At 38.3% G+C, this 17,363-nt stretch overlaps 1 protein-coding gene across 1 annotated transcript; it reads right to left on the reverse strand.

Moving 5' to 3' along the window:
• Window positions 1-10,980: 10,980 nt before the first annotated feature.
• On the reverse strand, window positions 10,981-12,068 carry LOC113767074 (histidine protein methyltransferase 1 homolog). The gene is made up of 4 exons (XM_027311243.1): window positions 11,876-12,068; window positions 11,676-11,738; window positions 11,411-11,477; window positions 10,981-11,215 (listed from the first exon to the last, which is right to left on the reverse strand). Exons 1-4 carry the CDS (start codon window positions 12,023-12,025, stop codon window positions 11,097-11,099), a joined length of 399 nt encoding a protein of 132 aa, XP_027167044.1. The 5' UTR covers window positions 12,026-12,068; the 3' UTR covers window positions 10,981-11,096.
• Window positions 12,069-17,363: the final 5,295 nt, after the last annotated feature.

A 17,363-nucleotide genomic window follows, 5' to 3' on the forward strand; every position in this document is an offset into this window, starting at 1 on the left:
GTGTGCGGGGATACTTCTTGTGGATCCCCGTGTTGAATACCCCGGCTACGAGCCTATGGGTAAAAGCAGCAATGGTGACCTGCTCATTAGGGTCAGGTATTTGTTCGCTTTTCTCGTGGAACCTCTGGACGTACGACCGAAGTGACTCTCCCGAGTTCTACTGCATATTCAGCAAATAAGCCGAGATCCTGGTCGTAGGTCGGGAGGATATAAACCGATGGAGAAATCTCTCCACTAATTTCTCCAGGGTTGAAATGCTCCTAGGTTCTAAGCCCCAAAACCATTTTCGAGTTGTCCCCTGGAGAAACACTGGAAAAGCCCGGCAAATGACGGGGTCAGGAATGCAATATAAACGGAAGGCCGAGATGAAGGCGTGGATGTGATTCTCGGAATCACCTCGGCCGTCATAGGATTGTATGGAGGGGAGCTTGAAGTTGGGAGGAAGCCTTTCCTCGTTGATGTCGTCGGTAAAAGGTGGAGTTCTCATGTAATCCACCTCGGGCCTTCCCAACAATCGAGGTTCTTCCTCAGGTCGTCGTCCTAAAAGTCCTCGGGAGAATGCCTTGGTCAGGGAGGTTACCTTAGAAGTGGCCTTAGAGAATGCCCGCTTCGAAGCACTCCGGTTTAGGCGCCTCCCATCAGATTCTTCTTCAGATGAACCTTCAGGGGATCCATCTGACTTCCTTTTGGAGGACTCAGCTTTCTGCTTGCCTTGCCTCTTTATGTACCTTCCCAACTCCTCAAAAATGTTGGGATTCTCGATTACAAACTCGGCCATACGAGTTATGACTTCTTCGTTTGCGGGCTGAGTCTTTGGGGACTCCTGCCCTTCAGAAATATCTTCCTGTTGAGCTGCATTGCTTTGCTCAACCCCAATAGTGAGAGCTTTCCTGCTCTTAGAACGCGTAGGCTTCATATTCTGATGTCTTAACGTTCCCACAGACGGCGCCAATTGAAGAGGTGATTTTTGTCCTGTTGGGGCGAACCTTCTGAAATCAAGGAGTGTTCTATCCTGGGGACACCACTAGGATGAGGTCACCTGCTTAGGTTACAGGAGGGGCTGAATCCTCCGTGTAACTCCGAAACTTAAGTCAGTTCGATCTTAGAGAAATAATAAAGTAGTAGACAAAATCAGTATGGCTTTACCAGAAATTGGTCATCCCCCTCCTTAGTAGATACGTTGGGTATTTATAAGGGATTGGTCGGGATAAGGGATTGCTGGCACAAGTCCCTAAAGATCTGAGATGGTCAGCGCATCTGGTGGATTTGACTGATCTCTATGAAAAGGTGCGACGGGACATCTGTCAGGTTCAGGCGACGTGTGTCAGAGCAGCTGTCCGTCAGACGTAAGGTGTGTCAGGTGTCAGAGGTCACATCATCTTTCCACGGTTGTCAAGCCACTTAGTCATCACCTCGGCTCATGCTCTGAAGATATCTGCCGAGGTGATAAACGGGTCAAGACCACCTCGCTAAATGGAAGGCAGAGGTGGCGCTCCAGTAGTCTCAGTCCGGGTGAGTCCCCAGACTATCCGGACTGAGACGACCATCCTCAGCTAGCAACAACAAAGCTCTTATCAGTGTACTTTTCTTTCTCTTCTTACTCTCAACTCAATCCATTGTACCTGGAACAGCGAGAAAGATCCTAGGAACAAGTAAGTCGCTTTGTAGTTCCAATATTCTGTCTTTCATTTTTTTTGGATTATTGATATTCATTATTGGAAAACAGAAAAAAAGAAAAAAGATTCCTTGTATATATGTACTCATCGTCTAAGAGCCTATACCTTTGTGATGCCTTTCTTGACATATTATTCATGTTTACATCTTCCACCCATGAGAATGAAGTAGGTAAGGTTGTGTTCTTTTTTTTTTTTTTGCCTGAAACGATAGATCCTACATTTTTTATTGTATTCTACTCTATACTACGGGGGAGAGGGGACCCGAGGAGGTCAGAGAGAACCGGAGAGGACTGAACCACTTACTGGTCCAGACGACTGCACTACATACTCATCCGGTAAGGTTGTGTTCATGTGCGGTGGTGTGTTTTATTGTCTTCTGTATATGATTTGTTGTATATTTATATTATTTTAGAAATAGAAGCAAATTAAATTTGAATCAAGAATAAACAAGTCCTAGCTGATCCTTTGCAACTCGGGCTTAGTAGGTTTTTCATGGCGGCTCTCCAGCATGGGGAGGCGCCGCCCCTTTTTCGGCCTACGAAGACGTTCGCCTCCATTCTTTCTCAACCTCCTTCTTCTTCGTCCTCTGGCATTGGCCATCTCAGTACATACAAGGGTGAGCCATCGTTGGTGATATCCCGTCAAGATATGATACAGATAGCAGCACCTTACTCTAACGCACTGGTTGGCAGATTTGCAGTAGGCCGCCCTTCCATGGAGATTATTCGCAAATTTATCATTTTTTTGGGGCTGAGGGGTGAGTGTCCGATAAGCTTATTAGATTCCAAGCACATTCTTTTACGTCCATCCGTGGTGGAAGATTACACCAGGCTTTGGTGTCGCAAGTCTTGGTACATTGGCAAGTTTCATATGTCCCTGTCGAAATGGACAATCGATTTTAAACCAGGAGCAGAGTCATCAATTGCACCAGTTTGGGTCAATTTTCCGGGTCTTCCATTGCCGTTTTTCGAAAAGCAATTTCTGCTTAAGCTGGGTAACTTACTTGGCCGACCCTTAAAAGTGGATGAAGCTACGGCTTCACTGAAACGTCCTTCTGTAGCCCGTATATTGTTGGAGGTCGATGTATTGCATTCTCCCAAATCCAGGATTTGGATTGGAGATGATCAGTGGGTTTTTTGGCAGAAAATTGAGTATGAAGAATATCCTTCTTATTGTGCTTTTTGCTCGTTGATTGGTCATACAGAAAATATCTGTCATACAAAACATCCGGAATTGCGGCCTGTGCGCCGTTCTAGACCATCAACTAAGCCTCACGTCAGACAAGTCTTTCAACCAAAGGGGGTAACTGCTGTTGATGAATCTCTTCCTGTTGTGGATTCTGGGATTGTAATAGTCCCGAGAGTAAAAGAGCATGAAAACAGTACTTCTGCAACAGATGTTTCTACTTCTGTTATTCCATCATCGTCTTCTAACCCTATTAGGGGTAATTCTCCTCAAGCTAATGTACCTGTTCATGATCCTGTTCTCCCAAATACAACTCTGGGGGTTGATGCAGATACGCAGAATGTTATCTCTGTAGTCACCCTTGTTCCCCCAGATTCTTCTTCTCCGATTAAAGCTTTATCGGACACAATCCCTACCTCTGCCCGGGATGACAATCTGTTGCCTATTCCGTCTGCGTCTTTAGTACCGCACCATGAGCGGAATTATTCTTCTCTCTCTCCTCGACGGCACCACGGTCATGTTCGACTGGTGCGGTCTAATTCCGATGGCCAATCAGGGGTGCAAGGTCTTTCCTTGGTTGATTTAAAAAATTTTCATGATCGGCTGCCCAGCAGAATCATAGCATCTAAGCTTTGCTGCGATCCGTTTGTTACTGGAGTATCTCTGGATGATACCGACACTCAATTACTGCAAAATTTGATCCAAGGCCGCAAGGGTCGTAGTAGACAGGCCAGGAAACGAGAAGGTATGACTTCATCTGCTCATTATAATCTTCGGTCTAATAATGTTAAATCCGATTAAGTTTATAGTGTGGAACATTCGTGGTGCTTCGAACAAGGAGTCATTACGGCATATTCGTCGCACTTGTAGATCAAACGATATTTGTTTACTGATTCTATTGGAGCCATTAGCCAATGTCTCTCATTTGGAGAGTGTGCAGCTGTTCTTGGGTTTTGATTTTGCTCGGTCCTTCGTGCACAACAAAATTTGGATATTCTGGTGTTCAGATGCTCGATATTCTTTTGTAGAAGCCTCGGATCAATTAGTTCATATACATTTGTCTTTCCCTTCTGGTTCTTCCATTATTATTTTGGTTGTCTATGCGAAGTGTAACAGAATTGGTAGGAGACGGTTATGGGAGGCTCTGGAGCAATTTTCCACATCTATTACTCTTCCATGGATTGCCGTAGGGGACTACAACGTTATTTCTTCTGCGGAGGAAAGGATTGGAGGATCAGCCCCGAATATTCGTGATTTGGAAGAATTCAACTCTGCTTTAAATCGGAGTGGTCTATTTCCAGTTCAGTTCGATGGGTCTGCTTACACATGGACAAATGGTCGCATGTGGCAGCGACTTGATCGAGCGGTCGTTAATAGCGTTTGGCTGTCTGATATTGAGATGACTCGAGTTGCTTATCTTCAGAGAGGGTGGTCTGACCATTGTCCGTTGCTGGTCAGGGGAGGAAGTACGGCAACACGACGGTCTTCCTTTCGATTTCTTAATGTCTGGCGAGGTCATTCCAGTTTTTAACAAACAGTAAGGTCTGCTTGGGCTCAGCCTGTTTCTGGAGTTGGAATGCAGAAATTCTTTAATAAATTGCAGGTGGTTAAAAGAGTTTTATCTAGATGGAATGTGGATGTATTTGGGAATGTCTCTCAAAGGGTCAAAGTGGCAGCGGATAATTTATTGGCCAAGGAAATTTTGTATGATCAAAATAGAGACACGTTGTCTAGGACGGCAGTTCATGAGGCAAGGGCAGTTCATTCTCGGGAGCTAGCGTTGGAATGTGAATTCTGGAGACAAAAGGCAGCGATCAAATGGATCAAAGAGGGCGACGCTAATACCTCTTTTTTTCATGCAGCAGTTAAGCAGAAACGTAGCTCTAATTTTATTGCATGAATTAGGGGCAACGGGGACAGTTGGTTTGATAGTGTCGAGGATATTAAGCTGTCGGCGAGTGATTTTTTCTCCTCTTTGTTCACAGCAGACCGCGCTGTTTGCTCGGGCAGCAGACCGTCACTTGATCTGCCCAAGCTTACGCAAGAGGAAAACGACATGCTGCTGAAAACACCATCGGTAGAAGAAGTTTATACGGTAATATGTTCGTTTGACCCTCAGAGTTCTGCGGGGCCTGATGGTTTTGGAGGGGGTTTTTATCAAAGTTGTTGGGAGTGTATAAGGGACGACTTCATGGACGCGGTGAAGGATTTTTTCGCTGGTGCCACAATGCCCCGCGGATTTTCAAGTACAACGATCACATTACTGCCCAAAAAGGAAGGTGCATATGAGTGGAAAGATTTCCGACCAATAAGCTTATCTAACGTTAGTTCAAAGATCATTTCTAAGATTTTGTCTACTCGCATTAATCAACTCCTTCCTAAGTAGATTTTAGAGTTTCAGACTGGCTTTATCCCGGGCAGGGGAATACAAGATAATGTTCTGCTAGCTCAGGAATTAATTATGGATTTGGACAAGAAACTGCGTCACCCTAACGTAATATTGAAATTGGATATGGAGAAGGCCTATGACAGGGTGGACTGGGGGTTTTTATTATACATGCTTCGTGAATTTGGCTTTAAAGAAGGTGTGGTAGATCTGATTTTTCGATTAATATCCAACGTTTGGTTTTTTGTCCTGGTTAATGGGGAGCTCACGAGCTTTTTCAAGTCGACTAGAGGGGTTCGTCAGGGGGATCCTTTATCTTCCACTCTTTTCCTTTTTGTCTCGAAATTTCTTGGAAGGGGCCTTCAGCAGCTGTTTACTAGCAATCCAGGTTTTAAATTTTTGACTAAGGGAGGGTTGGTCCCGTTTCTTGCTTTTGCCGATGACGTGATTATTTTCACGCGGGCATCGTCTGAATGACTGCAGGCTGTGTCGTCCTTTCTACGAGAATATCAAACTCTTTCTGGCCAAAAAATTAATCTCTCCAAGAGTCGTTTCCTTTGTTCGTCAAAGCTTCATTCGGATGTTATCAACTTAATTCAGCAAGTAACGGGATTTCAAGGGCAGTCTTGGCCTGTCAAATATTTGGGAGTTCCACTTTCTCTTGGCCGTAGTAAAAGTGTCTTATTTGATGGAGTTATTGCTTCCGTTAGAGCAAAGCTTCATCATTGGAGTTCCCGGTTTCTTTCTGCTGGGGGAAGCTCATCTTGCTTCGTCATGTGTTGAATTCAATGCCTCTTTACCTCTTGCAGGTTATTAAACCACCTAAGGGGATTTTTCTTAGATTGGGCAAGCTGTTTAATGCATTCTTGTGGGATGGCAAGGATGGTAGACGGATTCATTGGTCTTCCTGGGAGAAATTATGCTTTCCAGTCGAAGAAGGGGGGTTGGGATTTCGATCACTGTTGGACTTAGAGAAGGCTTTTGCAATGAAATTATGGTGGAGAATATGTCAAAAGAGTTCTCCTTGGGCCAGATTTATGCACCGTAAGTACATTGGCGAACAGCACCCATTCTTGGCTGCGGCTGCTGTTGGGTCGGCAACATGGAAGCGGGTCTGTTTGGTTCGGGCTATAACTGAAGACAATATTCGTTGGCGGCTTGGTGAGGGATTCATCGATTTGTGGCATGATCGATGGCTATTCGACGAACCTCTTAGCAGACAGTTTGCTGGTGTGCCTCCTCATTTTTTAGTAGCTGAGTTTTATACTTCTACGGGGTGGAATACTGAACGTCTCCTCCAAGTTCTTCCTCGATCTGTTGTTAATGTTATTTCACAAATACTTGTTGATCCGACCCTTAAGGATGAATTGGTTTGGGCTCCTTCAGCGGATGGTACATTCACTGTGTCGTCAGCCTGGGATTTAGTTAGACAGCGGCGTAACCTGTCATTGGTTTGGCGTGGAATTTGGTGTCCTTTGCTGCCTTTAAAAATGTCATACTTAGTTTGGAGGGTATTGGCTGATTTTCTTCCTCTGGACGACAAGCTCCGTTCTAGAGGAATTTCCATGGTTTCCAAATGTGATTGCTGTGGTAATGCAGTGGAGTCTTTGAATCATATTTTTTTGCATGGCAGGTTAGCAAGTGCTGTTTGGCAGCACTTCTTTCTGGCTTGCGGAATTTCGTGGGGGTCATTCTCATGTGTTTCTTCGCTGCTAGTGGTGTGGTTTCAATCTTCTGGGAATGGGCGATTGGATCATGTTCGGTGTGTTATATCAGTTGTAGTGTTATGGTTTCTGTGGCGTAGTAGAAACGATGCTCGGTTTGGAAATATCCCCCCTGTATATTCTAAAGTTATTTTCGATATCAATGGGTGGTTGGTTGCTACGGGGGCTGCACGCATGCTGAACAGATTTCAGTTGGAGGGGGATACGGATACGTATTTTGCACGTTACTTTCGGATCAAACCAGCTAAATCCTTATGTCTGAAGGCTATATCATGGATGAAGCCTCCTAGAGGGTCAATCAAACTTAACACCGATGCAAGTGTGTCAAATGGTTTGTCTAAAGGCGGTGGAGTGATACGAGATTTTGAAGGGAAGATGCTTGGTGCTTTTTATAAGGAATTCAGGGAATATGAGGTGGTACATGCGGAGGGCTTAGCATTGTTAACTGGTCTACAGTGGTGTGTTGGAACAGGGTTGTCAGATATTTTGGTGGAAGTGGATTCACTAGCGTTGGTACGGTTGGTTACTAGTCAATCTGTTGGTAAGTGGCCGTTGTGTAGCGTCTTAAGTCAAATTCGATTGTTACTATGCAAGGTGAAGGGGACCATTACACATATTTATCGTGAGGCGAATGCCGTGACAGACAACTTAGCTGCTTTATCTCTGGAGAGTCCATATGTTACTTTCCAATCTCATCAGCAACTTCCAAGTAGAGCTCGGTCGTTGATTAATTTGGATGCAATAGGTTATCCATATATTCGCAACTTTAATGTTTAGGAATAGTACTCCTAGTTCTCTGGCATGTATTGAAGGTTGGGACTTTTCCCTCCTTCGTATTTTTAGCGTTTGCAATTAATAAAAGTTGGGGAGTTTTCCCCTTTTGGAAAAAAAATATTATTTTATTATATATGTGGATTTTGTTTTATGTGTATAAAATCTTTTAAGGTATACAACCATATGTGCATGTATGTACCAAATTTTACAAGAATCACAATAACAGAAAATAATTGAACATAGTCAAAACTGTTACTGCCCAAATTCCCAACCCATATGGATGGCAGGTTTTGTAACCAAAGTTTAAACGAGTCTGGTCGCATATGCATATTTCCCATGTAGAAACTTTAGATATATAAAGTTCTTAGCATGTGTGGTTTGAGCTACTTAATAACATGCCTTGGAAAATTTTTACTTGCACATTTAATGGATTGGGTAATAGATTAGATTCCCATGGTTGTTAAATCAGTTTATTAATTAATGGATCAAAGGATAAAGTGTATTAGACTTGACAAAATTATACTTTTGAAATTGCAGATGAATTTGGGAGTAATGACAACGTACAAGCGTCAAGGAAATTAGAAGGCACCTATGTGCCCACCTGGACTCCTGGTAGTAGCCCATATCCCACAGATGGTTCAGCTGTTCCCGATTTGAGACCGTGAAACCATTTCATTGAAGTTGATTGAAATCTCCTAAAGCTGATGGGCTCTGATACCTGAATAAATTACATTGCATATTACGTGGAAAAGACCTTTTATTCTGTTTATCAGCAAAAGAGAGGTGCTATGTATTGAAGACTTGCGAAATAAAATGAATATTTCAAGGTATCAATTTGAAAAAAAATATTTTTTCTCATTATCTTGACACTTTTCAAATTATGTTCAACACGGTCTGATGAAACCTAATAAGGGATGCAAAACATTCAAGGTTAGTCGAGATACATGTGAGCTTGTGCAATCGAAAGTTAGCCGAGAGTTTCTATACTTTTCTCTTCTCCAACCAAAGATTGTTAAGGAAATGACCAAAACCCCTCAGAAAAAACTTCCATAAATACAGCCAAGGGAGAATGAAAATTTTCATGCTCAGCCAAACCATTTTTTTAAAGGTTAGTTTTGTCACATTATTGAGTTTTAAACTGATTAGGTTGGGTGGTAAGGTAAAAGGAATTATAAGCAATAGGTCTTGAACCAAGAATTCTCACTTGCAAATAATAATAATAATAATAAATAATGATTGGTTTAGTTATAGTATTTAAAAAAAATACACAAATTGCGACTATAAATCACAGATCCTTAACGTACCTATTTGACTCTTACGTATTTTCTAATTTAGTGAACCGAATCTGGATATATAATATAGAACGTCTATGAACTGAACATGGCGAGTGGTAATGCCGCGGAAATTATATTTTATTTCCATAGCCATTTATCCTTAAAATGCTCGTGTGTTACCCTCACAAAAGTTCACAACAAATTCCCACATCATTTGATTCATGGTACCCTAAACATTCTCAAATCCTTCATTTGCACCTTAAGATTGTGAAGTTACTCAAGCACATCTTCTTTGATAAAATTACCACTTCAATCCTAGATTCCACTCAAAAAGTGACCAAAAACTCCTAAAATGACCACAAAATATAGTGTGTAATAATGCTTATCAATTAAGTATGTAAATTGCAATGCCTGCATATTTCATTTTCACAAATTTACAATCTTAACAGATTTCAGGGTGGAATATTCAATGATATCGGCTTCTTATACTAATATCTGCCATTTGATTATATGTAAGTATTAAATATAGTTCAATAAAGTAAAGGCAATAGGCCATAAAAGGAAAGCGGAAAAAATTGGAGCAAGTTCAAGAAACTAAATTTTGTAATGAAATACTAGGGAGGGAGAGTCCGCGCGACGCGGGAATTTGGTACTTGTGATTGAAGATAATTAATACTTATTATTTAATATTTTGTAGTATAAGAACTGAAGTATGATGATTTTATCATGTGATTTTTAAAATTACATAGTGAGTCAATAAAATAATGTGCAATGAAATATTCTTATCCTTATACTATATTAGAATCAGTTGTGATCAAAGGTTATGTTTGAATTTCGACCACAAAAATAAGGGTAGTTTGGAAATGTAAAAATGTTTGAAGTGCAATTGAAAAGTATCCAAAAGTTTTTTCTAAAACTTATCCAAGATGATAAAACATTTAAAAGTATCAATTGGACCCCTCATCTCCCAAATCTATATATATTCGTGAAAGATCCCTCAAGCAATGCTTTTGATTTCTCCCTCGACTTAAACTCAAATTGAATTATCAAGTCAAGTTTATCAATGAATCACTTTGCGTCCAATCTAATCTAAAATAATTTTATTTTAGACTAACTATTTATATAATTTGGTGGGCATAATACGACTTAATTACATGTTTCTTATAAAGATAATAATGCCCAAAAATGATAGATAGATAAGAAACTTAAGTGGTCTCTTCAAAGTTTTGTAGAAACGATAGATAAGAAACTTAAGTGGTCTCTTCAAAGTTTTGTAGAAACGAGTCAGATTTGGTGTTTTTTGCTAGGGACATTTCTTCATAATCTCATAAATAAGTTCAAATCTGCATAATTGTTAAAAATCTGATTTGAAATTACCTTCATTATAAAAAATTGGTGCAAATAATATTTTCTGAATTTGAAATTGTAGGAAATGGTAACTAAAATAAGAAGAAATTGCTCATATGAATTCGAATTGCAAGCTATGGTAGAAACTGCTTAATGATATTTTCCAATATTTACTTGTATAAGTATCCAATATAGCAACTCTACTTAATTGACTCGTTTGAATTATGAATAATAGTTGTTTCAATCAAATCAAGAAACATTATTTATCATTGTACGGTATACAATTATGAGTAAATGAATTAATACAATGCAATCAAAATAGTGTTGTAGCTGAAGCATTTAAACTCATCAAGTTCCATTACAAATTCTTTTAGATAGCATGTTAAATAATATCACAAAATATTACCATAAATCGTCATGCAGACAACTCAATGACTCACTCTAAAGACATAAAATCAAACACAATCGCTGTCAGTCTCAGTTGATAGTTACACATACCAGTACCAAAAAATTAGATCAATTTAACAGAGAAATGTAATTAAAAAATAGGGGGAGAGAGAGAAGAACAGAAAAATGTAAAGCATTATTAAATATCAACCACAAGAATACTTTGATATCGAGCATCTCTATTTTACATTTAAGCACAAAAATCAGTAAAAAATTGGCAAACAGCAACAAGGTTTTTGAAAAGTCATAGATAAACATGGCAGCAGAAGATTGTACGATCACCTCAGCAATTGAAGCCCACCTCTAAAACTCGCTTTCCAGCAAGTGACAACTTCCCATCTTGCATCTCTGATTGAAGAGTTTTCACTAAATCCACCGAACCTTCCCATAATTTCAACCCTCCTACAGAATAAATTACACTAATCAGTAACAAGACTCTAGGAAGAAAAAAAGGAGCCAAGAAACAGAAAATTGCAAACCGTGTATGTGAGAGTCTGTTACAAACTTACAATGGCAGGCTCTTGCTAGTGTGACAGTAAAACCAGAAAACCATAACAACCCCCCTAAAAAAAAAGAAAAGAAAAAGATGCAGCAAACCTTCATATTTCCCTGGCACTAAATCCAAATTGGAAAAGGCGAAAACCTCCTTACTGTTCACCCTTCCCTGCAAGCAATGGACGCAAAATTAAAGCCATTCACATTCCTACTGATAAGCAACAATCAACATATTTGAACCAATGCTTCATTTCGCTTATAGTACAACACACACAGACGCCAATCAGATACACACATGCACACTCAACACTCATCCAAAATTTCACACTTTTAGTACTATGTAAAGTTCCAAAAACGATATTATTACCTTAATCAGTGTAATCCCATCAATATCTACACTTTCCACCGTATACTTCACATTTGATGATACCTACTCCAGATGAAAACATCCCACAAAAATAAATTGATAAATAGACTATAGAGGTATAAGGACTCATATACAAGCTCTCAATAAGGAAGTAAACATCAGTTTCCTTAGACCAAAAAGAATCAAGAAATAAAAAGTACCTGAGAGGGGAGGACTTCAAAGCAAGGAGGTAGAGCGGGAAAGGGTTTTTCCGGAGATTCAAGAAAATTTAAACCAAACCCAGGTTGGGGATTGCCATCAAAAAGGCGAAACGTTTCCATTTTTGAAGAATTGGACGGCTGTTGCTCCATTGCAGAGGACACTCAGCAGCTGCAGTGAGTTTCTTGACTTCAGTGGGAAAAAAGAAGACGCACGCAAGACTTAAGAGGGAATAAATTTTGTTGGGCTGAACTATGAGCCAATTATGTTTATTTTTTCATCTGAAGTTGGGCTTTAGCCCAATAGTTAAGATATAATTCAACTGCATTACATTGTCTTTGGGTACTTAATTGTGTTTTAGCAGTTTTAAGGATATCTGGTTAATTAGCAGAGGAGTTGGACACCCAATAGGATTTTGCCACAAAAATATTAATTAATTCCTACAACTTTTTCTTCATATCCTTCCTCCACCCTCGCGCAAATATCCATCTTGCAATTTTTTTTTTAATTTTCTAAAAGAGAGGAGATGAGATTTAAGAAATAAAGAAGGGAACAAAAAGATTTGAACCCGAATTCTCTAATTTCTTGGCCTCTAAGCTCAATTTTAATAATACTCGTATGTAAAATTTATAATATTTCTTTTATAATAATAGATTGAAGCCGTGATATGAATTGCTGAATGTCAACTCGTATCAAGAAATTATGTTCAACACGGGAAAAGGGTAAATAATTTAACTGCTATGTAGATTATAATTTTTGCCCATGTCTAAATATGGATATCGCCCAAAATATGAAGGTCGCTTGAGTGTTAGAATTTTGCAGCTGTCTTGCTTTTTTGTATTTTTTTTTATTGCAGCCCCATAGTTTTTGAGGAAGAATTTTTTTTGGTGTTTTACTTTGAGAAATTTGTACAACTTTTTTCTACAAACAACTTCCATATTCATTGCTTCTTAAAAGGAGATTCAAAATTTGTTGTATAAGAAGAACCATATATGTTTTATAACTTGTGAGTTTTGGGCATTTAATGGTGATAGAAAAACAGAAGGGGAATTACATACATTGCCATCCGTGGTATTATTCATGCTGTTGTGGTATTACTTTATTGGGCGCCTAAGTACTCCACTAACTAGGATCAACTGGTTACGTATTAAACTTTATTTTTTATGGTGTAAATGGAAGGATTCCAGTGATCTCATATTTACACTGCCATCAAAACCACTCGATCTTTCCCTCCCTCAATTATGTATTAAACTCTTTCTTCAGTTTGCAAAAATTTCATTTGCGTCTACTTCATATCCTATGGCTGGAAAGGGGGTAAAAATGTAGACCTTCTTTCGTTTAAGTAATTTTTTCTCCTCTTTCATTTTGTTAAAATCCTTTGTGGTTTAGAAATTCAGAATTCTCCCTCGTCACTTAAAAATATTTAGAGAAACCCTAGTGCTTTAAACCGTAGTGGAAAATAGACGAGATTTGTCTACATTTACAGAAAGATTTGAAAATACCGTACTATCCCTTCATAAATAGCAAAACTCTTTTCTATTTTTTAGTTGTTTTTACTTAACTTTGCCTTCTATTTTTCATTATTTTCTTCCTTACATAAACACTAGCAAAGCAACAAGCCCACCATCATACCCCATTGAAGAGGTACTTGATCGCCCAGACTTGTTAGCGAGCACTATTCTCCATCGGAATGGCAATGGGGTTGCAAGTTAAACATGGGGGAACAGGGAGTAAAGGGTGAGATCGACTTAACCCCCACGCCCCCCCTTTTGCGGGGGCCGCCACCACCATAAGTGACAAGCTGGAAAAGCCTTAATGTGTATGTGTGTGTACATAAATCAAGTTTGAACTTGTAAAAATCCAATTCAGAGGTCTCGATGAACAGTCCTACATATACATATACATATACATATATATATGTATATGTATATGTATATGTAGGACTGTTCATCGAGACCTCTGAATTGGATTTTTACAAGTTCAAACTTGATTTATGAACTAAAAGACCTTTTACATTTTCGGACTTTCAAGCTCAAGTCCAATTAAAAAGCTCAAACTCAGTTCACAATTCTAGATGAGTTTTGGGTTCAATTCGAGCTCATAATTAAATACATATCTATACATAATATATATTTAATAATTATGAATTACTATAAATTTATATATAAGTTATTAATATTCGATGCTATAATATATAATTATATTATATATTTTTATGTATATAATAATATTTATACACCAGTCGGGCATTAATTGAGCCTAAATCTAGCAAAGTCCAAACCCAACTCGTTTTTAATTTGGGCCTGATATTCAAGTCTAATCTCTATTTAGCCCAATTAAACATTAGGCTTAGCAAGCCTTTTTTTATTTAGCCTGACTCGAGCTGTCTTAACCCCATTGACATTATGCATATCAAGCCTCTAAATTGCCTCTTATCTTTTTCTTTTATTTATTTTAACCGAAACGTTAATTTAAATTTCTCTTCTCTCTCTGTGTTTTTTTCTTTTTGAATGAATAGAGTTTTCTCATTGTAATTAATAGTAACTCCCACTAGATATATGTTAATTTGAAGTACTTTTTTCTGTCCTGTTGAAATTTTATGTTTCTTAGTTTTACAAGTTGTAAAATTTTTTTATCTCCAAAGGTCAAAACGTATTCATCTACTTTTTCCCCCGCTCTTATTCATTGTCTCCATATCATGTGAATTTCAATTTTATAGGATAAAATTGGAAGAATGCCATGAGTATTGCTTTAGACACTTCTATTTTTATAAAAGGAGATTATATTCATGTTCCATATTTGATGCAAAGCCCTTCAATCCACTTGGTTCATATTTTTGTTAACACCATTGCCATAATGAAAGAACCAAGCCTACATCGTTTTTCCCCTATAGGCCTTTGGCAACCATTCTCCAAACAAAAGCTCACCACCTTTTGGTTGATCCAAAACCCTCACCAACCAAGTTTCATTTGGTAGACTTGACTAAAGTTTTAGGATTGATTTTGCTGGAGGTGATATTGAGTTCCACATACATTAATTCTAGACTTGACTAAATTTTTTGTATTGATTTTGGCACAGTTGATATTGAGTTCCACGAGTCCATAAAATTAGAAATTCACTATTCTATGAGTGAATATCTTTGTGGATTGAAAGGTTGTTAGGAGAAGGAAGATAGATTAAGAACAGTCGTATTTGTCCTCTTCATTGATAAGACGCATGCTTGGAATGTACAATAAATGTCAAATATGGAGTGCGGACACGAGAAAATTTTCAAAACTTAGACAAAGTAAAGAAGTACATATTTTATGAATGTAACTTTTGATAAGGAATATGGATTAAGAATGGTCGTATTTGTGATATTGAGTTCCATGGTCCACAAATTGGAAATTTGCTATTTTGTGACTGATATTGAGTTCCATGGTCCACAAATCTCTTTGTGGATTGAAATGTTGTATAGGAGAAGGAAGATGGAATAAGAATGATCGTATTTGTCCTCTTGATTGATAAGACATATGCTTGGAATATACGAAGTCAAATATGGAGTGTGGATACGAGAAAATTTCCAAAATTTAGACAAATTAAAGATGAAATGAAAATTTGCTATTGTGTGAGTGCATCTCTTTGTGGATTGAAATGTTGTAGAGGAGAAGGAAGATAGATTAAGAGTGGTCGTAGTTGTCCTCTCAACTGATAAGATAAATGCTTGAAATGTACAAGGTCTTGGAATATACGAGATCAAATATGGAGTGTGGACACCAGATAATTTTCAAAATTTAGACAAACTAAAGAACGTATTTTATGAATGTAACTTCTGAGAAGGAAGATAGATTAAGAAGGGCCATATCTGTGAAATTGAGTTCCATGGGTCCATAAATTGGAAATTTGCTATTCCATAAACGAATCTATTTGTTGATTGAAAGGCTGTATAGAAGAAGAAAGATGGATCAAGAACGGTCGTATTTGTTCTCACAATTGATAAAACACATGCTCGGAACGTAAGAGTTCAAATATAGAGTGTGGACACGGGAAAATTTTTAAAACTTAGATAAAATTTTTGCTGCTTAATTTGTGAGTGAACCTCTTTATGGATTGAAACGTTGTATTTTTCACCTTTTGAGAAGAAGTTTTAAAGAACCATCATCATTTGGAATATTTTATAAACTCACACTCTTTGAGAATTTACTAGTGTGGGCATCATACCACTAAGCTTTTCAAAAAGTTAGGGTTCTCGAAAGGGGTAAGAGGGAGGGTTAGAAAAGACGGATAGGGAGTGTAAACCCACCTTCACGTTATCAAAAAATTACAATACCAGTGCTTCCCAACAAAAGAACACCAGTTCTTACCTAACAAGAAGTGGCAAGGCAAACAAGTACTAATTATCCTAACGTTTGCATCCGTTAATATCCTTGTCCTTCCCTCAACCTCCTTAACAAAAGACACGAGTCTCCAATTCGATGATTCATTTATTTCTCTGTGCATGAATTTCCTATAGAATTATTCCAGTTGAGGTACGATCGAATGCCGTCTAATTGAATAAACTGGCACAATTTTGGTGTACACTAATAGATTTTTGGTATAATTGTGAGTTTTGCACCAATTCAATTATAAATTATATTTATATCAAAATTTTATTAGTTTACACAATTGGAGAGAATTGGAACTAGAAAGGCTCCATATCCTTCACGTCCCATATTAGATGTCAGCATGACCCAATTCGAGCCACTCAATTTAACTGAAGTTTCAAGTTGACCCCTCTAATAGGACCATGTTAGCTCAGCCCATTTGGACTGCTAACCTAAGACAGAAATTGTCAATGTAATTGTTGAGAAACTCGGTCCGGTCTTAAACGACTATAAAAGTATGATTCATTCCATGCAACTATCACTAGTCAAACGCGAGTTAGGTATAGTATGTAAGAATGGATCATTTCCTTGTAAAAAGTCATATATTCGGATTCAATTGCCGATGCGAGGACTATGTTAATGGATAATCTGTAAAAATTTCTATACCAATTCATGGTCCCAAAAGCATGTTCTGACTTGTGGTGATAATCGAAATTGTACCCACCCAATTTTTTTTTTAATGAAAAAAAATCAAGAAAGGATAATAGAATAGAACCAATATTAAGTTCTTATAACCCTCTCCATAAAAAACAATGGCTACTAACAGCAAGGCTCTCGTCGCTATATTTTTCTTTCTGTTCTTGATCTCAACTCAAACAATCGCTCCTTCAACAGCTAGAAAGATCCTTGGAACAAGTCCGTCCCACTTCATAGTTCTAAAAGTCCATCTTTCATTTTTATGGATTATTGATATTCATGATTGAAAAAGAAAAAAGAAAAAAGATTACTGGCACATATGTACTCATCACCTAAGAGTCTTTATCTTTGTGATGGCATATTATTTCATGTCTTCAACTTCCATGAGAATGGAGTAGATATGGTTGTGTTTGTGTACGGTAGTGAATATTTAACGTCTTTTTTTACATGA

Source organism: Coffea eugenioides, chromosome 3 (assembly GCF_003713205.1).
Source record: "Coffea eugenioides isolate CCC68of chromosome 3, Ceug_1.0, whole genome shotgun sequence".
NCBI classification, from domain to species: Eukaryota; Viridiplantae; Streptophyta; class Magnoliopsida; order Gentianales; family Rubiaceae; genus Coffea; species Coffea eugenioides.